General features: G+C 37.3%; 1 protein-coding gene across 1 annotated transcript; it reads left to right on the top strand.

Moving 5' to 3' along the window:
* The first annotated feature begins 2,495 nt into the window (after positions 1-2,495).
* LOC131972298 (ubiquitin carboxyl-terminal hydrolase 37-like) lies at positions 2,496-25,485 on the top strand. Its single transcript, XM_059334113.1, has 14 exons — positions 2,496-2,530; positions 17,227-17,285; positions 18,541-18,628; positions 18,735-18,904; positions 19,539-20,094; positions 20,474-20,718; positions 21,120-21,251; positions 21,357-21,480; positions 21,839-21,990; positions 22,125-22,224; positions 23,442-23,518; positions 23,688-23,811; positions 23,938-23,998; positions 24,978-25,485. Exons 5-14 carry the CDS (start codon positions 19,645-19,647, stop codon positions 25,196-25,198), a joined length of 1,686 nt encoding a protein of 561 aa, XP_059190096.1. The 5' UTR covers positions 2,496-2,530; positions 17,227-17,285; positions 18,541-18,628; positions 18,735-18,904; positions 19,539-19,644; the 3' UTR covers positions 25,199-25,485.
* Positions 25,486-26,831: the final 1,346 nt, after the last annotated feature.

Raw genomic sequence — 26,831 nt, 5'->3', positions numbered from 1 at the left:
CAGACAGGGGGGAGGCCACTGCATGCCATGGTTTTTCATGATGCGTGAGGCCATTGGGAGCCGGCCCTCTATTAAGCCCCTGGTGCTGATGGACTCATGTATCCTGGAAGGCCATGAGCCTAAAGCCTGATTTCCACCGGGCGCGTTACTTCAGCGTCGCGTACGCCGTTGCAAATAGGTAACACTCTAATCAATGAGAGCATTTCCACCGGGCGCGCTGCGTAACGTTACAGCAGCGTCACGTCAGCGTCTCTACGCGAGCATTAGGTAGGACTTCTATTTCTCCGCGAGACGCTGCCAAATCGCGTGAATCTCAACAGAGCAGATCGCACCAGACAGGAAGTCCGACTCAGAATCAAAGTAAAACACTTCCGCCCCCTTTCAAAATAAAACACTATACGCAGTTCATGCATTCTAAAACTACTTCACATCAACATTACGTCATGCCCGGGGGCAGCAGGTGAGCCGGCAATCAATCAAAGGGTCTCAGACGGTTGGAGAAGCAAAGTAAGCTGCATGTTATTGTTGTTTCCTTATACACACACAGTTTATTGCAGGATCTCGCAGTCTCGCATACGTTCAGGATTATCGCGTGATCTCGCATGTAATACGGCCGGCTCGCTAAGCTGACGTGCTGCTGCTGTAACGCGCCCGGTGTGAATTGACGCCGGGCAGAAGACGCAGCAAAACCGCGGTGGAGACGTGCTGCTGCTGTAACGCGCCTGGTGGAAATCCCCAGTTAGATGCTGTGGCCTCCAGTGTTGGCTCATCATCCTCAGGAGCTGGGGTTGGTACCTGTGTCCAATCATGAGGACAAAGAGGACCGTGCATAACAAGTAGGGGCCCCACCACAGAGCAGGATGATGAGCCATCCGCCGAGAGAAAAAAAAAAAGGTGTGTCACTAGAGAGTCCAATAATAATAATAATAATAATAATAACTTCGACTTATATAGTGCCTTTCATAATACCCAAGGTCGCTTAACAAATGGGGCATTGTGAAAAGGAATGTTTTGAGGTTTTTGAACATGGGTAGGGACGGGGCAGAGCGGACATGGAGTGGCAGAGCATTCCAGAGTGTGGTAGCATTTACAGAGAAAGCCTTGTCCCCAAAAGTCCGCAACCTGATGGAGTATCTAAAAGGAGGAGGCCAAGATTTGACACAATCCGGAGCAATACAAAGAGATTTTTGGATTTGAGCTTTTTTTGTTTTGTTTATTATAAATAATAGTCATTTATATATTTTTCATGAAATACTGTGCCTTTTTCCTCTTTATTTTGACAGTTTTAAATTCTGGAAAATGTTTTACATGTGTTAAAATTGTTTAATAAATTGAAGTTTTGGTAAATATTATATATATAAAGGCTAATTAGAACTTCTACATTAGATTAAATTGTTGGTGATGCTAACCTATATTAAACAGCATATCCCATACAGCACTCACACATGCAATTTTAATTTTCTGACATGCTTGTAAGGATCTTTTGTCTGACACTTATAGATGGTGTCGGGTTTCTTCCTTTTTAAATAACTTTATACGTTCCAGCTGTCACTCATCAGTTGTTTGGCCTAAATTGATTGATGGCAGTGATTGAAGTGAATAGAAATGAAGGGTTTATTTGTATAAAAGGTACCGAGTCATTTTCTTGCATTGTCTTGTGTGTACATTCATTCATTGATTTATTAATTATCCTTAACCGCTTACCCACACCCGGGTCCTGGTGCAGATCCCAGCTGTCATTGGGACGGACAATCACGATTTTATTCACACCTACGGGCAATTTAGAGTCACCAATTAAACCAAGTGCATGTTTTTGGATTGAGGGAGGAAGCCGGAGTACCAGGTGAGAACCCACAGATCTGAAACTACTGAAAAACAAAAGGTATGATGGGCTGGCAAAAATCAACAAAAGAAAGGGGGACACTTGGACCAACCCACAATGGGCTAGCAGATCCAAATTAACCCCTTCTACCCCAGAACCATAACCTAGTAAAAACCAGAAACGGAAATAAAATGTCAAACTGAGCCACCAGTTCCACCAAAAAACAAGGGAAAAATCAAACCAAATCAAACAAAAGCCTGCTCATCAACTACAAGCTGCTGCTTCTGCTGCTACAAGGTGCAAGTGAGAGAAGAGGTAGCCACCTCCTCTATATAACTTTCCCTCAATCAGCCTCATTGATTACACCTGAGGGAAAGCACAAGACACCAAATGACCCACAGGCTCTTGACAACAAGAGCAAAGGGGCGGAGGGGAATAAAGAAACTAAAGAAGGATTTAAGTTTTACACTTTAACATAGCAGGTAATGGTTTAGACAGTTTTTAATTTGAATGTGTTTTAATAGGGGTTTTTTGTCTTTACAGTTCAAACAAAATGAATAAAGGACTGTGCAGACAGAAATGCCAAAGGTAAGACTAAGTCCACATATGAACTGTTTCAGGTGTATTTTCATTCTACAAATTTTCGTATAACCATGCACCTTCCTGCAGGAAAAAACTGCTGGAACAAATACTTCAGCAAGGAATGAAGTAAGTGAGAAATTAAATAATAATCGCCAAATATAAAATCAGCTACTGTTTGACACATTTTCTTTAAAAGGATGCCGGCTGTAAAAGCGCCATCTGCTGATTCGAATAGAAAACCAGGAACTCAATATAGAGTACAAGAAGCTTAAAAAAACAGGTTGGAGATAAAGAAACAAGACAAGGTTATACGTATACATTTTAACACAGAACAAGGCCAAGGATTAGACTTTTTTTTTTTTTTTAAATCTTCACAGTTTAAACAAAATTAATAAAGGACTACCACAAAACATCATGCAATGCTTTCAAATAAAGGCTTTATTCTAACGAATAATTACCACTTATGCCCTTCTTATTTCCCTCCAAACTGTTTTTGCAAGACCTTCTGCATCACCCACACTGTACAATAAAGTTCCACATGCAAAGAAATGCAGAGCTATACAGACTGACCGATCAGTGGTCATGGCTACGGGGAGTTTGCTTTCTTATGTGGTTCATAATGTTCTGGGAAAAAACACTTTTTTGTCCATAATCCAACAGCCTAACTCAGAAACATAAAATGGGACATTTTGTCAGACACTGAGGGCATGGAGCAAACAAACAGGGCTGGCAAGACGGCGAGATACAAGGGCAAACTAGAAAAAGGCACAAAAAATAAACCCATGACTAATACTCGTGAAAACACTGGAGTACTCGCAAGAAAAATCAGATTCATCACTAATAGTGCATAACTAGTCCAACAAACTTATGTTAATGACACCGTCTGTAAAATTAGCTCACTAAGCTTGCAAGCAATGTTGCTAGGAGCTTAACATACTACAGCGCTGTACAGTGCAAATAGCTAGCGTCACCAAATCCCACATCCGCCGGCATTTGGCTAACATTTTATCAAAATGTCACATTAACTACTAATGAATGTTCATGTTATGTTTCCAATTAATTATGTGGAAACACAACTAGGGTCTAACTTACATTAGCCTTAGGTTTACCGAAGTCGGCAAAAAGGACGCTAATGCCAATGAATTAGCTTAGCGCTATCGGTTTCATGGATCAGTCACTTTCATCTCCTTGTTGTAAAACAATGGGAGCTGCCAATTTTTTTCCAGGGGAAATTGGATATTTCTGGGTAGGCCAAATAAATATCAACGTTATCAACCATCGTTATCAACACAAGGTCCAGTCCGGTTCCGTATTTATTCAGTCCTTCACAATAAGTCACAGTACAGTAAAAATACAGATGTAGCCTGTAGCATGTGCTACATCAGTCTGTGCAATGGATGCTTTACCACCTTGGCACCAGTGAGATCTTATTTTTCATTTTGAGTGTAGCCTACAGATGAGGTATTTGTAACTATAGTTAAATGCATTTCATGTGCTCTGCCCCACTCACTTGGAATAGCCTGCAGAAGGACTAAAAGTTAAAGGAATTGGTCTCTCTGCCTGATTTTAAAGCCCTTATAAGTAATGGTGAATAATTAAATTGGTACTTGTTGCTGTCTGTGGATTTTTAAATAATTTTAATACTTATAGCTATATATTAATATTAATGTTTACTTGTTTTGTTGTTGTTTTGCCTGTAACTGTGCTGTTGTCTTGGCTAGGTCTCCCTTGAAAATGAGATCAGTGATCTCATTGAGACTAACCTGGTGAAACAAAGGTTAAATAAAAAATAAGAATATATTATTATTATGTGTCATTCTAAAAGCAAGGAGTGAGACTGCTGAAAAATTGTATTTTTATAACATGGAAATATTCACAGCCCTTACATCAGGTCAGGTCAGAGGCTTCTGAATTAATCTCAGTTGAAGGCAGAAGCACGGAGCTTTAATAGAACATTCAGCTGCAGAGATCGGCTCCAGCTGCCTACACAAGGTGGTAGACTCCTCAAACCCTTTTCTTCATGCTACAGACATAAATCATTTGAAAGTGAACAGACAGAATGTTTATTTGGCAAACTTGAGACATCAAAGAACTGCAAGCATGACAACTGAAAATTGGTGGTGGGTGAGTGTTCTCTTGTTGGTTTTCAGTTTGTTCCATCCCTCCAGATTAAAGCGTCATCTTTGGCTGCTTTATTGTGAGTGGGTGACAGGCAGACATGAGTAACATTGAATTCAGAATGATTTTTACCTATTATTTAATCCCAATATCTGGGTCATTAAAGCCAATCAATTTCTCACCAGTACAGAAATGTAAAAATCCTAGATTTCATTTAACCTAGAAGTGACAGTTTTACAGAGTTTTTCTGTATCCCTTGGAGATAGAATGTGTCTGATTTTTGTAATGTTACATAGGTTTTAATAAAGACAGGTTGATCGTGTCTAGGACAGAAGTGCTAAGTAAGGGTAAAACTTCTTTAATCAGCCTAGTTGGGAGGTAGACAAGGTTATGGTTTAGAAGAGGAAATCACTTAATTAAGAGCTGTTACTAAGGTTTCCTAAGTTTGAAGATAAACCAGGGCCATTTGAGAGCAGGAGGTGCTGAATTTAGTGTCTTACATTAAAAATGTTATTACTGAAGAAGCTCATAAAATCAATCTTAAAGAGGGCTATAGATATACATTGCCCAACTGTACAGTGAAACGACCTTTTGTTTTAGTATCTTCTTTTTTTAGGCAACAGGCAGCAGAGTTGAGTGTCATTCACAGTGAGCCTGCAGCACTGTCAACAAGATAATCACACCACGTCTTTCATGGAAAGTCTATGATTATCATTAGGCAGCAATTTTAAATTGGATTAATTTACCAAATATACCTCTGGGGATCAATAAAGTATTTCTGATTCTGATTCAGTGTCATTCATTCCAGCCCCAGGAATGCATTTGACTCCTTTTTGTCAAAATTCTTCCAGTCATTAGAGTTGCTACAGCCACCCTGGTTTCCCTATAGAGGGGACTGTTAGAGCCAGGGCTCTTAAAGCCTCCCGCACTTTCCCCCGGTTCTTTTGTTCTAGAATTGGTTTTTACAAAAGACTCAAAATAATTGAATACAGTTTACCATTTATGAAAAGAATAATAGCCAACTGCAATGAGCAGCTGGACTCTGCTGTGTTCATGCCGGGATCACAGTCAGAGTGCCAACAAGTTCCTCTAGTCACAGTTATCTTCTGGGTGTGGGCCCCACCCAGACAATAGGTTGGACTCTTTCACGATTGGTCAATTAAGGATGGTGACGGCAGTAGCCAACCCATACCAAAAACTATGGCGTCATGAATGTATGTATGTTTCATGTGTATGTTTCTTACTGAAATAGCTGCACCCTGACCTAGCTCTAACCGGTTTTCAGAAAAGGTTCAGTAAGAGGGCACAATGTGCTCTCTTAACCCATAGCCAAATAGAAGAGCTCTCTTTAACCTATAGCCAAATAGAAGAAGATCTCTCTTTAACCTTTAGCCAAATAGAAGAAGAGCTTCCCTTAACTATAGCCAAATAGAAGAAGATCTCTCTTTAACCTATAGCCAAATAGAAGGAGTGAGCCTTGCTCAGGATGAGGGCAGGATGTGCCCCCTTGACCTGCAGTTCAATAGGGGAACTAAACTTTAAATGTTCGTTGAGCACTCTTCTGCAAAGTCACTGAAGTTTTTAAACAAACACTTAAGTTACAGCTAAGCTAAACTAAGCTAAGCTAAGCTAAGCTAAATATCCCTATCCTTCAGGAGAGAGGAGCCAAAGCAATTCAGATAAAGCAGCTAACAGGACAGAATAATGTGAAAACAGCTGTGATCTTAGCTTGGAAGCTACTACAAGAATGAGAGAGCTATGAGTGCTTGAGCAGAACTAGTGTAGGTTTAGATGAAAAGCAGGCCACTGTTGTGATTCATTTAAGATAATTAACAGTATTTAACAATTTTATTTAACATATTTAGCAAATACACACCACCTGGGCGGCTGTGGCTCAGTTGGTAGCTCCCCATAGCAAAGCAAAATTGAAGATGAGATCTCCTTTATGTCACATTTACATCTCCTAGACATAAATGAGCACTAATCGAGACCAAACTGGTTTTCTCATTCTTCTCAAATGTCTCTCCTGAGAAATAAGTCTCAAGGTGAGCAATGTGCAAGTTCTCTAAATTCTCTCACAGTTGTCTCTTTTCTTGATCTCACTTAAGAGACAAATGAGACATATTGTGCCACTTTCAAATATGTCTCAATTTGGTATCCTTACCTGGAAACACTATCTCAGTAATGTCTCAGTGAGAAATATACATGGTTCTGTCTCTCACTGCTCACTATTTGAGTTCTCAGATTCTCTTACAGCTGTCTCTTTTCTAGCGTCTCAGCAAAAAGAAAAATGAGAGCAGGGCAAGCTCCCAAATGATGACACATTATACCTCAATCATATCTCAGTTTATCTCGTGCCAAAATTTGAGAAAATACGTAATCAATACAGGCAAATAATTTTTTGAGATATATGGTTTATTTACATTATACGGAGCCCCCCAGGGGACACGGGGGGAAAAAAAAGATGGGTGAAAAAAAAAAAAATGATGGGTGAAAAAAAAAAATGATGGGTGAAAAAAAAAATGATGGGTGAAAAAAAAAAAAAAATGATGGGTGAAAAAAAAAAATGATGGGTGAAAAAAAAAAAGGACGGACTTTTGTGAGATCCTGAGATACTTTTGCGAGATCCCGAGATATGACACATCAGAAGTGGTTTAGTGTTGATATCTATAAAATCAAGTGAGCTATTACAAAATAAAAGCCTAAGATATGAAATAATTATATATACTGATTACTTATGCCTTTTAAAAAAATTGAAAGAGTTTTTAATGACAATAAAGGGTTGTTGGAAATCCACAATGAATTCATGAACACATCAGAAGTGGTTTGGTGTTGATATCTATAAAAACAAGAGAGCTATTACAAAATAAAAGGCTTAAATATTGTACACACTGAATAAAAGGAATTGAAAAGGTGTGTATTGAAAATAAAGGGTGTGGGAAGTCCACAGTGAGTTCATGAACACATCAGAAGTCGTTTGGTGTTTATTAGATGAATTTCCAGTGAGTTATTAAAAATAGAAAAGAAAGACGTTGCACTTTTGCGGCGGTCCCTAAGCACTCTGGCTGCCGTTGGGCACTAGGACGTATATTCGGCCCGGTTACTTTAATCTTGTGCCAGACTTGCTGATTTTGGTGAGTTGATCAAGCCTGTGAAATGTCAGTCTTAGTTTTCTGTACAAAATAAAACCATCCTGGGGGAAATTGGTGCGGTTTTCGTGACGCTATTCCAGTTAGAACGCCGGAAAATAGGCGAATATCGCTCCTCCATTGCTCCTCTTCTTTCGTCAGTATCTCGGGATCTCGCAAAAGTATCTCAGGATCTCGCAAAAGTATCTCGGGATCTCGCAAAAGTATCTCAGGATCTCGCAAAACTATCTCAGGATCTCGCAAAACTATCTCGGGATCTCGCTAAAGTATCTCAGGATCTCGCAAAAGTCCGTCCTTTTTTTTTTTTCACCCATCATTTTTTTTTTTCACCCATAATTTTTTTTTTTTTCACCCATAATTTTTTTTTTCACCCATCATTTTTTTTTTTTCACCCATCTTTTTTTTTCCCCGTGTGCCCTGGGGGGCTCCGTAAGAAATGCCTCCTCCTGCCATAAAAAAGGAACCTGCTGAGGTGAAGTTTACATCAGCTAAATGTCGACCCTTTGTTCCTGAGGTAGGGAAGACGTTAGCGCTATCTCACCTAGCTAGCTATCGCTAGTTTTCATGACGCAAAAATTTAATGTTAAGGAGTCGACTTTAAATAGGCTAATACAATGGTAATTACCTATCAATAGTACTTTCTATAAAAACGTAAATGTTAAGTTCTGTCAAATACTACCACATACTTCAGTCACAACATATCAAAACAGCTTTTCCCGCTAGCTTACCTGTGCTGCGCATCAACACATGGCTCATTTGAATATTCAAATGAGCCATGTGTTGATGCGCACACTTCTCGAAGGACGGGGAGTGGGTGGGGTTAGCATTGTGTTTACTGGAACTTTGACAGGGGCGCAAAGGCCACCTTGGCCGTAAATTGAACATTTTTTCACAGGGCATCAAGGCCAGAGTGTGAAATCCCCACCCTGGCCCCCACAACTTTCCACTGGAGGACAGGAAATAAACATAATCAATTATGGCACTTTGCCGCATCGATGCTGAATCGTGCATGCCCCGCATTGCGATGCATCGGCGAATCGATTATTGTTGACACCACTATTAATTACTTAATTACTTGCCATTAATCTGGCACAAAGGACAGAAGTATGACATACTTACCACGTATTCTTTGACCAGTGTGTCCAGGTCTTCATTGAGGTAGATGCTCAGACAGCTCAGCACACAATCACGCCTCACGTTGATGTCTTCACTCTGAAACAAACATTACATGATTCCATGCTGGTCAGTGTCAGAGACACATTAATATGAGGGGCCGTACAAGCCATAATTCATTCTGGTCCTCTCACACACATACATTCTCCTTACACATACATATATTTTCACTCTCACACACATACATTCTCCTTTCACATACATATATTTTCACTCTCACACACATACATTCTCCTTTCATATACATATATTTTCACTCTCACACACATATATTCTCCTTACACATACATATATTTTCACTTTCACACACACACATTCTCCTTTCACATACATATATTTTCACTCTCACACACATACATTCTCCTTACACATACATATATTATCACTCTCACACATACATTCTCCTTTCACATACATATATTTTCACTCTCACACACATACATTCTCCTTTCATATACATATATTTTCACTCTCACACACATATATTCTCCTTTCACATACATATATTTTCACTCTCACACACACACATTCTCCTTTCACATACATATATTTTCACTCTCACACACATACATTCTCCTTACACATACATATATTTTCACTCTCACACACATACATACATTCTCCTTTCACATACGTATATTTTCACTCTCACACACATACATACATTTTCCTTTCACATACATATATTTTCACTCACACATACATATATTTTCACTCTCATATTTATACATTTTCATATTATAAGTAATATATGTATGTAAAAGGAAAATGTATGTATGTGTGAGTGAAAATATACGTATGTGTAAGGAGAATGTATGTGTGTGAGAGTGAAAATATATGTATGTGTGAGGAGAATGTATGTGTGTGAGAGTGAAAATGTATGTATGTGAAAGGAGAATGTATGTGTGTGAGGGTGAAAATATATGTATGTGTAAGGAGAATGTATGTGTGTGAGAGGAGAATGTATGTGTGTGAGAGTGAAAATATATGTATGTGTAAGGAGAATGTATGTGTGTGAGAGGAGAATGTATGTGTGTGAGAGTGAAAATATATGTATGTGAAAGGAGAATGTATGTGTGTGAGAGGACCAGAATGAATTATGGCTTGTACGGCCCCTCATACATTAACATGCATGTGCTGAGGCAAGCCAAGCCACTGACATTTCCCTTGACCATCCTGAACTCACCTGGTTTCACCCCACTCAGTTAAAGCTCACACAGGTCCTAGCCCATTCACTACACAGTCATTTTGAAAGTGCCTATCCTTTTCCAAACCGTTAACAAAAGGAGCTTTCCCATATGGCTGAGTCAAACAAACCCTATGTGTATTAGGTTAGACCAAAATCAGAAATTTTAGGCCATTTGAATTTTCTGTTACTAATGAATTTATCCCATTGACTTAAACAATTAAATTGAAATATCTTAAACAATTTTAAAATCACATGAACTGTCAGTCAACGTGTGTTGCGCTCCGTTTAGAAGCACACGCATGTCGTATATATCAGTCGCGGTGTTTTTATTTTGAAAATTGACCGGATTCTCCCTTTGTTTTATTGTTGACTTCCTGCCTGACTAAACACGATCTCTCGCGGCGCAAAAAAGGCCCCTTGAACTGCCCTCGCGCCCTTTCATAGTGCAGTCCGGCGTAGCGGGACGAGGTGGAGGAGACGATAGTGACGTGCGTCAGAGCAGCAGCAGTGTTGTGTAGCAGCGCAGTGCTAATAGGCTACGCAGTTAGCTCTGTAGCAATAAAGTGTGTATGTGCTGCAGCAGCATGTGTTCAGTTAGCGATCTCCGTTTGTTTACAACAAGCACCGGACACTTTGTTTACAGTTAGCATGCTGGTTTGTTTAATAAGGAGGACTCTGTGCACAGTTAGCGACGGCAGCCGCAGTTGTGCAGCTGCTGATATGACGACTGTCGGACCAAGTGGGAGACGTGTTAGACATCATGCGCGACGTCAAATATCCCGCTTTGCCCCAATGGCCCGTTCGCAGTTGCCCTGCTTCCAACAGTCAGTGTGACTACCTCTGGAGGCGGAAAATTGCCGCGTTCATGGTGCAAGACGTTACAGATCCGTAAATGTCCCGGCATTGAACGGCACTATGAAAGGAGCTAGTTTTAAAACACACTGTACACTCAGCGTAACATAATAACATAATAAATTACTGTTATCAGCTGTACCAAGTTCAATGAATTGCTAGCTAACGTTAGCTAGCGAGCGCCGGTACACACGACGTAAAACTACTTATAATCATCACAAACTACGTAATTTCATCATCAATGAATTGATATTAATGTTATATGAATTAAACTGCAAGAATAATACACAAATTGATGTAATTAGACAATGGATGACTTGGATTACTCACCTGCCAGAGGCACCCATAAGCTGTGTCCCAATGTCAAGGATCCTTCCTTGGTAGGATCCTTCCTTCAGAGTCGGGTCCTCCGGAGGCAAGGCCAGAGTCCTTCCTTTGACTGGTGTAATGCATAAATGGGACAGCCTTCAGTGTGCAGCTGTGCGTCATTGCGTAATTGGACGTCCTGCTTAAATTCAGCGCCGCTCTCGGCCTCTAGTACCTGTTCTTATCAGTTTAATAAAAATAAATAAATACATAAATAAATTCAGCGCCGTAATTTCAAAATCAGTTCACGACATGAATGTGTCTCTGGCATCAGCACTCTGACACATATTTGTAAAAATGGAAGAAGATGCTTTAAGGTTGAATCTCCACGAAGTGGATTAAACCTGAATATTTAACTGATCCTGGCTGAATTTGGCCGCTACTTAGTTTCATAAAAGCAGCGGAGCATAATTCATCATGGAAATATATTCTGTGATTTTTTATTTTTTATTTTACAGTACAATAGCAGTTAATTATAAATAACAATAACGGATAATAGCAGACTTTCGCTCCCTGTAAACACAATAAAGAAATGTATAACTTTCTGAATGGCACAGTTGCACATATTACATCATCATCGGATGCATATAAATTAATTAACAATAACTTTAGCGACTGAGACGGCATTAATTAACTTAACCGGCAATGTATCAAGATGACGTTTATTATCTTTAGCTTAATATTCTGGCATTTGTTTATGTATATGTTTTTGGTTGACTTTGAACACAGGTTTTGTAAGTTATGTGATAACATTCAGTATAAACCGAAAATACTTATATATATTTAAATGCATATTGCGCCGCCGGTGGCGCTGTTTCTACACTCGCCATTTTTAAATCTCCCGGTAGACCGGTGTGCGCAATGCTTTATGGGTAGTCGGGATACACACATGCATCCTTGGAATTTGGGCAAAAGAAGGACTCTGTCCTCCGGAGCATCCTCGACATTGGGACAGTCCTTCGGCGGATGTCGATGACGTAGTGTCCTTCAAATCCAGCCGTTTGAGCATCCTTCCTTGACATTGGGACACAGCTATAGACTGTGAAATGAAGATGGCGTCCAGCAAAAAAAAAAAATGTCATTTCCTGTTTCCCGATTTCACTTCCCCCTCAATTGTATGTAAACCAATCACATACATTTAATATAAAATAATCATGTTTGTTTCACAGCTTTGACTATTTAAACCATATTAATATGTATTAAGTAATTACATTTAATATATTTTAGAATTGACCGAATTATACAGATTATAATTAATTGCTTTACATAAATTTAAAAAATATGAATATTTAAATAAAATCAAATAGATTTGTATGCTTAAAGATGAACTCCACCATGATTCATTTCTGTGAGTGCAGCTCTGTCTCCACTGTGTTAAAGTGTTCATGTGTTAATGTGTTTTAGTCTTTTTGGCCATTTAATGTCTTTTTTTGGTAATTTTGTGTCTTTTTTTGGTAATTTTGTGTCTTTTTTTGTCATTTTGTGTCTTTTTTGTCATTTTTTGTCTTTTTTTTGTCATTTTGTGTCTTTTTTTGTCATTTTGTGGTCAATTTGTGTCTTTTTTGGTCATTTTGTTTCCTTTTTTGGTCATTTTGTTTCTTTTTTGGGTCATTTTGTGTCTTTTTGGTCATTTTGTGTTTTTTGGTCATTTTGTGGTCAATTTGTGTCTTTTTTTGGTCATTTTGTGTCATTTTTTTGGTCATTTTGTTTCTTTTTTGGGTCATTTTGTGTCTTTTTTTGGTCATTTTGTGTTTTTTTTTTTAATTTTGTGTCTTTTGGTAATTTTGTATCTTTTTTTGGTCATTTTGTGTCTTTTTGGTAATTTTGTGTATTTTTTGGTCAATTTGTGACTTTTTGTCATCATTTTTTGTCATTTTGTGGTCAATTTGAGTCCTTTTTTGCTTAATTTATATATTTTTTTTGTCATTTTGTGTCATTTTTTGGTCATTTTTTGTCTTTTTTTTGGTCATTTTGTGTCTTTTTTTTAATCATTTTGTGTCATTTTGTGGTCAATTTGATTCTTTTTTGGGTAATTTTTTGTCAGAAAAGACACAAGTCTTTTCTAACAAATCCCAAAGTATCAAGTTATTACTTTCCAAGGAGTCTCTGGCTTGAAGCTGACTGTTACACACTCAGGAGGTCAGAATGGACCTTTAAACTGATAGCAAAGGACTTAGATTAAAAGTAACAATAAATTATAAAAACATATATCAATGCACAGACAGGGAGATGTTTTAGTTGTTGTCTGCTTCATTATTTGTCCAAAATTCGTCGTATCAACTGAGTTTGTCTGATCTGAACTGTGAGATTGTGTTCAGTGAGCGAACAGACGGACAACATGATGTTAAATTGGGGGTCTCGACTCAAAAAGGTTGAGAACTACTGCTCTAAAGAGACGATGTAAGCATGGTTCAACTTATATTTCCGTAGTGTTCACCACAGTGACTCCAACTGCTTTTTCTCTGTAAATCTGGACACAACATCAACAGCTGCACTGACTCAGCGCTGTGGAAAATGGGATGGTGAAGAGCCCATCTCACCATCCATTGTTCTGTGAGCTTTCTTCACACATCACAGATTCTCACAGGCTACAAGGAACTGTTTTAAGAAAATCTTTATAGCTGCTAAAAAAGAAAGATCAGCTCAATACCAAGGACACTTCTCATTATAAACAGTAGATACTGTGCCTCTCTCCTCCAGCACTTCTTTATGACTTGTGGGCCCTGATTTAAAAGGCACTTTACTAATTCTGCCTTTACTTTGACCCTGTACTGAATGACATGCGCATGGAGCTGGACGCTGGGACTTTTTCAAACCTCATGGGTCTCAAACTTGCGGCCCGCGGGCCAATTGCGGCCCTCATGATGATATTTTGTGGCCCCCACCTTGATATGAAAGTTTAATGTGAGTTTTATATAAATGGTACTTTACCGTGTTGTGTGTGGAAGGTCCCTTTAATTACTTTTTTTGGTAATTTTGTGTCTTTTTTTGATAATTTTGTGTCTTTTTTTGATAATTTTGTGTCTTTTTTTTATTTTGTCTTCTTTTTGTAATGTTGTATCTTTTTAAAAATAATTTTGTGTCTTTTTTAGTAATTTTGTGTCTTTTTTAAATAATGTGTCTTTTTTTGTAATGTTGTCTTTTTAGTTTTTTTAGTAATTTTGACTTTTTTTGATAATTTTGTCTTTTTTGGTCATTTTGTGTCTTTTTTTAGTAACTTAAAAGGCACTTTACTAATTCTGCCTTTACTTTGACCCTGTACTGAATGACATGCGCATGGAGCTGGACGCTGGGACTTTTTCAAACCTCATGGGTCTCAAACTTGTGGCCCGCGGGCCAATTGCGGCCCTCATGATGATATTTTGTGGCCCCCACCTTGATATGAAAGTTTAATGCGAGTTTTATATAAATGGTACTTTACCGTGTTGTGTGTGGAAGGTCCCTTTAATTACTTTTTTTGGTAATTTTGTGTCTTTTTTTGATAATTTTGTGTCTTTTTTTGATAATTTTGTGTCTTTTTTTTATTTTGTCTTCTTTTTGTAATGTTGTATCTTTTTAAAAATAATTTTGTGTCTTTTTTAGTAATTTTGTGTCTTTTTTAAATAATGTGTCTTTTTTTGTAATGTTGTCTTTTTAGTTTTTTTAGTAATTTTGACTTTTTTTGATAATTTTGTCTTTTTTGGTCATTTTGTGTCTTTTTTTAGTAATTTAAAAGGCACTTTACTTATTCTGCCTTTACTTTGACCCTGTACTGAATGACATGCGCATAGAGCGAGACGCTGGGGCTTTTTCAAACCTCATGGGTCTCAAACTTGCGGCCCGCGGGCCAATTGCGGCCCTCGTGATGATATTTTGTGGCCACCACCTTGATATGAAAGTTTAATGTGAGTTTTATATGAATGGCACTTTGCCGTGTTGTGTGTGGAAGGTCCCTTTAATTACTTTTTTGGTAATGTTGTGTCTTTTTTTTTTTAATTGTGTCTTTTTTTGGTCATTTTGTGTCTTTTTAAAATAATTTTGTGTCTTTTTTTTAATAATTTTGTATCTTTTTTGGTCATTCTGTATCTTTGTTTTGTAATTTTGTGTCTTTTTTGGTCATTTTGTGTCTTTTTTTAGTAATTTAAAAGGCACTTTACTAATTCTGCCTTAACTTTGACCCTGTACTGAATGACATGCGCATAGAGCGAGACGCTGGGGCTTTTTCAAACCTCATGGGTCTCAAACTTGCGGCCCGCGGGCCAATTGCGGCCCTCGTGATGATATTTTGTGGCCACCACCTTGATATGAAAGTTTAATGTGAGTTTTATATGAATGGTACTTTACCGTGTTGTGTGTGGAAGGTCCCTTTAATTACTTTTTTTGGTAATTTTTTGTCTTTTTTTGATTATTTTGTGTCTTTTCTTTATTTTGTCTTCTTTTTGTAATGTTGTATCTTTTTAAAAATAATTTTGTGTCTTTTTAAAATAATTTTGTCTTTTTTTAATAATTTGGTGTCTTTTTTGGTAATTTTGTGTCTTTTTTTGGCAATATTGTGTCTTTTTTGGGCAATATTGTGTCTTTTTTAAATAATTGTGTGCCTTTTTTTAAATAATGTTGTGTCTTTTTTTGTAATGTTGTCTTTTTTTTTTTTTAGTAATTTTGACTTTTTTTTGGTAATTTTGTCTTTTTTTGGTCATTTTGTGTCTTTTTTTGTAATTTTGTGTCTTTTTTTGGTCATTTTCTGTCTTTTTTTGTAATTTTGTGTCTTTTTTTTGGTCATTTTGTGTCTTTTTAAAATAATTTTGTGTCTTTTTTGGTCATTATGTATCTTTGTTTTGTAATTTTGTGTCTTTTTTTGTAAATTTGTGTCTTTTTTTTGGTCATTTTGTGTATTTTTTTTAGTAATTTAAAAGGCACTTTACTTATTCTGCCTTTACTTTGACCCTGTACTGAATGACATGCACATAGAGCTGGACGCTGGGACTTTTTCAAACCTCATGGGTCTCAAACTTGCGGCCCTCATGATGATGTTTTGTGGCTCCCACCTTGATATGAAAGTTTAATGTGAGTTTTATATGAATGGCACTTTACCGTGTTGTGTGTGGAAGGTCCCTTTAATTACTTTTTTTGGTAATTTTGTGTCTTTTTTTTATTGTGTCTTTTTCTGGTCATTTTGTGTCTTTTTAAAATAATTTTGTGTCTTTTTTTTAACAATTTTGTGTCTTTTTTGGTCATTCTGTATCTTTGTTTTGTAATTTTGTGTCTTTTTTTTGCCATCTTGTGTCTTTTTTTGGTCATTTTGTGTCTTTTTCTTAGTAATTAAAAGGCACTTTACTTATTCTGCCTTTACTTTGACCCTGTACTGAATGACATGCACATAGAGCGGGACGCTGGGACTTTTTCAAACCTCATGGGTCTCAAACTCGCGGCCCGTGGTCCAATCGCGGCCTTATTTGAAATATTGCTAACGCCGTATAATTTATTGCAGGAAAATTGGGAGATTGACATGGTTATGGACATATATTTGAATAATATTAATGATAATTTAACTAAAAATCATATTTTAACTGTCAATTTTTTTTACCTTATATGGTAAAATTCTTATTGACTGCAGGGTTCTAATTTATTACTATTCCATCGCCTTGATGTTGTTATTCTAGAATGGACAGCATTCTGAAGCCTTTAGGAGTCTCACATCTGTCAGCTCACTTTTGGAAAGACCTTGGATAAAACAGCCAGATATAGAAGAGCTTTCCAAATATTTTCAGTTATTTAGATAATTATCAAGACCTGTAGACATGTTTTCTTGCTTTTGTAGACGACAGAGGGTATGAACTTAATTTTCTTTTGTCTAAACTGTTGTGTTATGAGATGATTATTACTGAATTTTGACATTATTCATGTTTTTTGATAATTCAATTTAATATTTGTGTGTGAAGCAGCTGATTATGTGTCTGGCATATTTGCTAATGTACGGTTTTGTATATTTTTAACAGAGAAACAGTCAAGATGACGTGGAAGTTAGAGACGAGCCATGCTCCAGCCCACAAAAAAGGTAAGATAATGACTTCATATTAATATTCTTGTTATTCATTTGTATATATTTTATTGTATATGGTATCATGTATGTTGTTTTTTATCAATTTGTGTGTTTTTTTGTGTGATAATTCTATAAATATTTTCCTAAATGTAAAACTTTTAACCCTCTGGAGTCCATCTATTTTTTGAAAATAAACATGTTTTATTTACAGTAATAACTTTATTTATATATTATATGTAGACAAGTTGAGAAAGCCAGTTGAAAGTTCAATCATAGGAGCTTTCACAGTGTGACATTTATGTTTCTAGACCATTTTTAAAATGTGAATTTTCTTTCTACAATGAAAACTATTACTATTTTTAATTTATATGACTGTTTTGCAGTTTTATTAGGGCCACGGGGCAATTGCACCAAGCACTACTGTTATACTGTGGATTTTTTCTTCTTCCTCTTCCGGACGCAATTTCGTCCCGCTACTAGTCCTACAACTTGAAGAGTTGCAGGACAAATTATACAGCAAAACGTGCGGTTTGATTGCGATCGGTGTGCTATACGGAATACGATTTGTTCGCGAAGTAAGTTGCGAAAAACTGCCCAAAATTTTGCATTGGAGATAAAACATCTACCTTTCCGGCATAATTTCAGCTAGAGACTCCATTTAAACTTTAAACAGTAGACACAAGTCTTGTGTATCGGTGTATTAATCCACGTTTCGATAGGTCATATAGTTTTTTATCAATCCCTGTTCAATGACCATGATCATTTTTGGAGAAATTCTGAGATTATAATGGGTGTGTATTGCACGGAATGTTCGTGTCACAGTGTGTGACATCATGACCAGAGTGTAGAGGGAGAGAAAAAATTGTCAAAAAATAAATTTGAAAACTGCGCTCCAGGCCGCAAATTCCACTCTACAGAAATAATTTATACATAGAAACGTAGGAAAATTTGTCTTCTCACTCACAATCCTCTGGTAAAGCTGTCAGAGTTATAGTTTGGGCGTACGACGCACAGATGTGCCACCAACACCACCAACAGCCTCATTGGCTCCCATATTAAGAACGTAGGAAGATTTCTGAAAATTCCTTCCTGCATAGGAAGTTGACAAATTTGAACCAAAATCTCCTGGACTTCAGAGGTTTAAATGTATTATTATTGTGATTATTGTCTCTCCTAAACATTTCCACAAGGATGTCCACTTCTGAAAGACGTTGAGAGCATTGTGAACGCATTACACATTTGACTAATTATCTGGATTTCTTTATTACAGTGTCATTATTGAAAAGGAGCCAAAACAACCCACTGTGGTCCCCGACACCAAAAAGTCCTGGTGGCGTAGGTTGTTCTGTCGTAAGAAGGTATGTTTGTCTTGCAACATAATCACTGACCAAACTGGTGCAGTCATTTGTGTCACTCAGCTGTATTTAACTGGTTTTATGTTTTTTTTTAATACCAAACAAGCAGCAGACTCCTTTGGAAGTTTGTGTCCAGGAGGTTTCACCTGCCCCTGACACCTTCATCTCAACTGCAGCTGGAGACAAAGATGTCCTTGATACTGCCCTTGATACTCGAGAAGAAACTACTCCAGTCCCCAAGGAAGACACAGACCTGCCACTGTCCACAACACAAAACATGTATGAGAATCTTTTATTGTCTGTTACGGTTTAAAATACATTTTATTGCTGTTTCATTCCAAGGTTATTATAGTTAACGGAAACTAACAAAATAACGAAAACTAGAGAGATAACTAGATAACTAACTGAAAACTGTATTTTGTGGTTACAAAACTAACTAAAACTAACTAAAATTATAGTGAAAATGTCCTTAGTTTTCATCTTTGTCAACTTTTTTCATACGTAAACCTTTTTGGTTGATATGAAATCTATTTCATCTATCTGGTTTTATGACTTAAGAAACTTATTGGGGCTGTGATGGATCAGACAAATGGAATAAAGGAAACATTTATTGTGACCTTATTGAATCTGGCACCCAAAAAATACCCCATTACAAAACAACTAACACTAAAACTAAAACTGATCAAAACTAAACTAAAACTAAGCATTTTCCAAAAAATAAAAACTAATTGAAACTAGCAAACTCACTCAAAAAACGAACTAAAACTAACAAAATTGACAACGAAATCAAAACTAAAACTAATGAAAAATCCAAAACTATTATAACCTTGTTTCTTTCATGTTCACCTTCATTGTCCTCATAACTGTGAGTGGACCATGCAGTAGAATAAACATCTTTCTTCCCTTTTATCAGCAGTATCAACACCAGCGAGGAGTCTCAGCATGAAGATGGTGTCCAGGAGGTTTCATCCGCCCCTGAAACTTCAGCCTCAGCTGCAACTGAGGATGAAGAAGAAGACATGGAGTTGTTGTCTTCTTCTATGTGTTTTTTTTCTTTAATCAGCAGAATCAACGCTGACGAGGAGTCCGAGGAAGGAGCTGGTGTTCAGGAGGCTTCACCCACCCCTGGAGATGAAGAAGCAGCTAGTGCTAACCCCAGCATCCAGTCTGAAGATGGTGAAGCTGTGGAGAAGGCTTCATCCAGCCCTGACATTCTGGTCTCAACTGAGGATAAAGACGTACCAGAAGACACAGAGTTGTTGTCTTCTGCCCCAGAAGATAAGTATATGTCTTTTTCTATTTTCAGCAGCATCAACAAGGAGTCAGAGGAAGAAGCTGGTGTTCAGGAGGCTTCACCCACCGCTGATGAAGAAGAAGCAACCAGTGCTAACACCACCATTGAGCCTGATCACGATGAAGCTGTTGAGAAGGCTTCCAGTTGGCTCCGCTGGCTGGTGCCTCGCCGTAAGGTATGTACCACCAAATGTTGCTTATCAAACTGTTATTATGAATCCCAGTGCAATTAACAACAAGACAAACATGGTCTCACAGGAATCCGTGGAATAGCCACTGATTCGCTTGACTCAAAATCCGTGGAATAGCCACTTAATCACTCAAATTTCCGTGAAACTGACACGGATTTCGCTACAATGCAAGTTAATGACAGTCATATCCCTATCATAATAACTCACTTTTGACCAAAAATGCAGTTCCTGCCTTTTTGCTTTGTAGGGCAGTGCAGTGGGATCCATAGTAATGCGATCATGTAACATATTTATTCTGCATGGTGTGTTTTATTCGCTCTTATTTGTTGTGTTAAACTTTTCTTTTTGTTCTGACAACCAACAGAAACAGAATTTGGAGACAGAACCTCCATCTGAGACAGCAGAGATGGACACAGATTGCACTGAGGCCCAGCCATTTACCATTCACAGTAAAAAACCCAACCCAATAGGTCAGGGTGGGAGTGTAGACGTCGAAACTCTCAACGCCGATTTATATAGAAAAGTGTTCCTTCGGCAGAAGAATTTGTTGCAGGAAAAAACCTCAGCCAGCACAGACGTCATTCCCAGAGAGGAGCTGGTCTGCCTCGGGTAAGAACAGTGCAAAGAGACTCACATAAGACTGAATTCTCATATTTTGTTCATATAAAGTTATTTTAGTTTAACCCATAAGAACCCATGGTGACACCTGTGTATCAAACACTAAAAAAAACCTTCTATAATCTCCCACATACTCAAAACCCTGGTGTGGTGGTCATGTGACTTTGACAGGAAGTGACTTCTTAAGCCAACACTTAGTGTTTTTTGTGAATGTTTCAAGATTAATCATTGATTTTATTTCAGTTGGTAATGTATTCCAGATTTTACAACCTTTAAGTGAGAGAGCTGACTGTCCAAAAGTGGTTCTTTCTTGTTACTCTAGAAGATGATGGGTTAAGTTAGGGTTAGGTTATGTTGAGCTCCAGTCTGACTTTGATCTTGTTGTGTTAAAGGTTCCCCAACCTGGCGCAGACCTGCTACATGAACTCCACCCTGCAAGGCCTCCTGACGCTGAGACCTTTTGTTCACGACGTCATCAAGCAGAAGAAGGTGTGGATGTCTCACCCCGGATCTAAAGTCATCAGGTACAGCACCTCCTCACACACTCTCACTCTTTAGTTTGGTTTCTAGCTTTGCAGGTCATCATTATGTAACAATAACTAATGAAGTATATCTTGTTGTTTTTTCAGACGGTTTGTAGATGTGGGACACAGCCACTTTAACAGCAACAAGAGAGAGGCAAAAAGTGTCCTGGCTGCTTTTAAAGACGCTGTCGCTGAGTTTAACTCAGAGTTTAAGGACCATCAGCAGAAAGTAAGTGAAATGACCTCTCTGAAAAGACAGGACACAATTTATACATTTTACATTCTCATGTACTCATTAATACACAACACTACACCAGAATAACCTGACTGAGAATGTACACACACAGTATTTCTCTCAGACTTTTAACATGCGCGCACACAGTGGAGCCACAGGTGGCTAGTTAGCTTAGCTACTGCTACTCGACAATGCTACACCAGCGACACACATGAAATCATACTATCACATAAATACCCCTTTTTTTTTTTTTTTTTAAAGCACAGCACCACAATTATCTTTATTGAACGACTTCTACACTTTTAAAATGTCCATCTTCCATCTTTAATTGTTTTTCTTTGTTTCTGTGCAGGATGCCCATGAGTTCCTCAGCTCCTTGTTGAATCAGATGAAGTCTCTGAACTTTGACCTGCAGGAATCAGCAATTAACATGGGCTTCAAATACACCTGCCCTGTTGATGCTCACATCACCTTCCAGATGTTGAGCACCAGGACCTGCAAAGGGTATGAACACACAGCCACACTTATATTCCCAGTGCATTTTTTCTTCTTCAAGGAAAGGTTTTGGAAGAAAACCTCTCAACCAAAGTGTATAATCTGTGCTATATTTTCATTTCAATTGTCTCTTTATTCTATAGATGCGGTAAACAATCCATGAGGGAGGAGGACTACATCAACCTGTCCCTAGACCTGGTGCATGGCGGCTCAGTAAACCAGTGTCTAAAGGACTACCTTAAAGTAAGCAAGACACCCATTCAGTCATCCATCCATCATCTGCTCATTTACTCACATTTAAAGTGACTCATCACTTAAATGTGATCTTGTGATTGTGTGTGTTCCTGTCATCCAACTCTGGTTTTTATTCTAGTGGGACTCAATTTTATTCGTGTCTTGTGTGTTTAGCGTGAAAATTTTGGTCATTTGGTCATTTTGTGTCTTTTTTTAGTAATGTTGTGTCTTCTGTGGGGTTTTTTGGTCATTTTGTGTCTTTTTTTAGTCATTTTGTGTCTTTTTTTAGGCATTTTGTGTCTTTTTTTAGTAATGCTGTGTCTTCTGTGGGGTTTTTGGGTCATTTTGTGTCTTTTTTTGTGATTTTATGTCTTTTTTTAGTAATGTTGTGTCTTCTGTGGGGGTTTTAGGTCATTGTGTGTCTTTTCTTAGTCATTTTGTGTCTCTTTTTAGTAATGCTGTGTGCTCTGTGGGGTTTTTTGGTCATTTTGTGTCTTTTTTTAGTAATTTTGTGTCTTTTTTTAGTAATTTTGTGTCTTTTTTTTAGTCATTTTGTGTCTTTTTAGCAATAATGTGTCTTCTGTGGGGTTTTTGGGTCATTTTGTGTCTTTTTTTTAGTCATTTTGTGTCTTTGTGTCTTTTCTTAGCCATTTTGTGTCTCTTTTTAGTAATGCTGTGTGCTCTGTGGGGTTTTTTGGTCATTTTGTGTCTTTTTTTAGTCATTTTGTGTCTTATTTTAGTCATTTTGTGTCTTTTTTTTGTAATGCTGTGTCTTCTGTGGGGGTTTTTGGTCATTTTGTGTCTTTTTTTAGTCATTTTGTGTCTTTTTTTTTAGCAATGCTGTGTCTTCTGTGGGGTTTTTTGGTCATTTTGTGTCTTTTTTTAGTCATTTTGTGTCTTATTTTAGTCATTTTGTGTCTTTTTTAGTAATGCTGTGTCTTCTGTGGGGTTTTTTAGTCATTTAGTGTCTTTTTTTAGTCATTTAGTGTCTTTTTTTGGTCATTTTGTGTCTTTTATTGTGTCTTTTTTTATTTATTTTGTGTCTTTTTTTAATAATTTTGTGTCTTTGTGGCTTTTTTTTGGTCATTTTGTGTCACATAAAATGTGATATTGAATCCTTTTTTTACTTTCGAAACACTATCGTGCTCAATAAAGAATTTTAAATGTTGCAAATGTGAACAAAGGTTGCAAATATAACATTTTAAATGTGTTATGTCCCCCTGCAGTTGGACCAGTTGGAGTATCGGTGTGAGTGTGGTGCAGAGCAGTCAACGCAGCGGCCATCCTTCTTGACCCTGCCAAAGTGAGTATTACCGTCCACCATAGACATCTTATATATTATTATATATAATTTTAAAACATCTTCAAATGAATACACAACAGGCAAAGCAGTTTCACTTTCTCTTGTCTTCATCTATCAGTGTGTGATCTGACCCCTTTCCCTCCATCTCTTCCTCTCCCTTTGTCAACAGTGTACTGATCCTGCAGCTGAAGAGATTCAGCTTCACCAAAACCTACGACCTGGTGAAGGTGCAAAGCCCGGTTGTTTTATCAAGAGAGCTGGTGGTGAATCCAGAATCTAGCGTTGCCGAACAGGTAAGACTACTAAGAAGTTTTTTTTAGAAAAAACAGGGAGAAATCATCCTTTAAAATGTACAGTCCCTGTAGTCAAAGTGTCTGCATGTGTGGCTAATCGTTGGTATCTCTTTGTTTTTTTTCTAGACAACAACTCGCTACTCTCTGGTGAGCATCGTCAGCCATTTAGGATCCACAGCCAACTCTGGTAAGTGTTTGGTTGCAAACACACATTAGTCTAGACGGAATTGTCCAAATCGTCTAGACCAGTAGTTCTCAACCTTTTTGAGTCGCGACCCCCAATTTAACATGCATGTTGTCCGTGACCCCTGCTCACTCAACACAATCTCACACACACAGTTCAGATCACCCAAAAAAATAACAAAATGACCAAAAAAGACAAAAAATGACCACAAAATGATAAAAAAAAACACACACAAAATGACCTAAAAAGACACAAAATGACCAAAAAAAGAAACAAAATGACCAAAATAGACACAAATTGACTACAAAATGATCAAAAAAGACACAAAATGACCTAAAAAGACACAAATGACCAAAAAAAGAAACAAAATGACCAAAAAAGACAAAAATTTACCACAAAATGACCTAAAAAGACACAAAATGACCAAAAGAAGACACAAAATGACCAAAAAAAGAAACAAAATGACCAAAATAGACGCAAATTGACTACAAAATGATCAAAAAAGACACAAAATGACCTAAAAAGACACAAAATGACCAAAAAGAAGACACAAAATTACCAAAAAAAGAAACAAAATGACCAAAATAGACGCATATTGACTACAAAATGATCAAAAAAGACACAAAATGACGTAAAAAGACACAAAATGACCAAAAAAGACACACAATGACCAAAAAAAGAAACAAAATGACCAAAAAAGATGCAAAATGACCAAAAAAGACACACCATGACCAAAAAAAGAAACAAAATGACCAAAAAAAGACATTAAGTGACCAAAAAGAATAAAACACATTAACACACACGGACTTCCAAAATGATTTGGCGACCCCCAGAAATCATCTCGCGACCCCAATTGGGGTCCCGACCCCAAGGTTGAGAATAGCTGGTCTAGACTACATGTTGAAAATTAGTCAAATTTGATCATTTACAAATCGAGTTCCCCTCCAGCTGTATAAAAACGTGTCCCCACCTCTTCTCTCAGGACATTATATTTGTGACGGAGCCTACAGACCGGGAGATAATAAAGACCGATGGCTAACTTACAACGACAAACACGTCAGTGAAACGACCGGCGCGTCTGTCTGCCACAATCGCCAACAAACAGCCTACCTCCTGTTCTACGTGAAGCAGGTAAGGCAACAGCTCTTCTCTATGGACAGAAATATGTGTCTTTCTGAAGAAGCTGATAGACACACACACTAGGGTTGTCAAAAGTAATCGGTACTCAAAAAAGTATCGATACTAAACGTTGTATAAGGATACGATACTCATTTTCAAAAATATCGATACCCCCCAAACTTTCGTTTCAAACTGACCTATTACTGATGTTATCGTAGCATTAATGTTAGCCGTGTTATTATTAGCCATTAGCCGCAGCTAGCAATTAAAGGCTGACGTCACTTCCTGCTACTTATGTCGTTTGTGAGTAAAATGGGCGGTTTTAGCAATGTTTGAAAGAAACTGATAACTTTAGTTAGCTAGCTAGATAGCTAGCTAAAGTTATCAGTTTCTTTCAAACATTGCTAAAACCGCTAGCTAGATAGCTAGCTAACATTTTCATATTTTTTCTGTTGCTTAGATAATACCAAAGAGCTGCTTTTGGTACACCAAAAAAACTAAAATCAGCCATTCTGGCTAATTTATTAACTTTAACCCATTTAATTACACCATATTTCTTAGTTATAAGGCTCTGAAAATGTAATTAATGATGTATCAATGTATTTCAAGCAAATATTGAAACAATAAAGGGTCTCAATGAAATATGTGCAGAATATATATATATATATATATGGCACCCTCACTTGAAGTGGCCCTCAGTACAACTACATGCATTTGAGCATGAAATCTTAAAAGTGCAGTGTAAAAATGCACAACATTACTTCTTGCAATTAATGTTGGTCTGCCGTTATTGTACTGGGAAAAAATGGAAAAAACCGGATAGACACACACACTAGGGTTGTCAAAAGTAATCGGTACTCAAAAAAGTATTGATACTAAAACGTTGTATCCGGATACGATTCTCATTTTCAAAAGTATCGATACCGCCCAAACTTTCGTTTCAAACTCACCTATTACTGATGTTATCGTAGCATTAATGTTAGCTGTGTTATTATTAGCCATTAGCCGCAGCTAGCAATTAAAGGCTGATGTCACGTTAATGATTATAAACAACGTAAATAAATAAATAAATAAATCAGGCACGTAGTATGCCCATATTACGTTAATTGACACAGTGTCAGTATACATAAGCATAGAGTTAATAAGTTTATATCAATGTTGGTGACTGAAAAGTGTTATTTTCTGAATGAAGCAGAGAAAAGTCGACTTATCAAGCTTGACTAATATTGTGCACAGCATACAACCTCAATATATTGTTCTAATTGTTATTGTTTATTGTATTTTTTTTTTTCTGCACGACCTCAGACCTGAAGCTTGGTATCATAGTTGCAGTTTCTTTTTGCACAACTGTTTTTTATTATAAATATTTAACCTGTGGTTCTGTTCATTTTTACATGTTCCATTTTTCTTCTTAATAATTTTGGGGTCTTTGTTTTTATCCTGGTGGTATCGGAAATGGAATCAAGTATCGAATATTTTCCTGAGTATCGGTATCGAGTTGAAAATTTTAGTATTGTGACAACCCTAACACACACACACACACACACACACATTCACGACCACAGAGGAGATAAATGAGCAACATGGTATTAATGAAATGTGTGTTTTTTTTGTCTTCTCAGCAGTAGAAAAGAATCATCGTTGGAGGACCAAAATTCAAACAGTGTTTTGTATATTTTATATATATTTTTTTTCTCTTTTATATATTTGTGTTTAT

This window comes from Centropristis striata, chromosome 5 (assembly GCF_030273125.1).
Source record: "Centropristis striata isolate RG_2023a ecotype Rhode Island chromosome 5, C.striata_1.0, whole genome shotgun sequence".
Lineage (NCBI taxonomy): Eukaryota > Metazoa > Chordata > Actinopteri > Perciformes > Serranidae > Centropristis > Centropristis striata.
This window is presented reverse-complemented; position numbering and strand designations above follow the sequence as displayed.

What these genes read in the sequence shown, in the direction of transcription:
- LOC131972298 (XM_059334113.1), top strand. Translation starts at nt 19,645, where the DNA reads ATGGAGTTGTTGTCTTCTTCTATGTGTTTTTTTTCTTTAATCAGCAGA. An exon ending in GAGGAGCTGGTCTGCCTCGG is followed by an intron (nt 20,719 to 21,119) that starts GTAAGAACAGTG and finishes GTTGTGTTAAAG; the next exon opens with GTTCCCCAACCTGGCGCAGA. An exon ending in AGGATCCACAGCCAACTCTG is followed by an intron (nt 23,999 to 24,977) that starts GTAAGTGTTTGG and finishes CTCTTCTCTCAG; the next exon opens with GACATTATATTTGTGACGGA.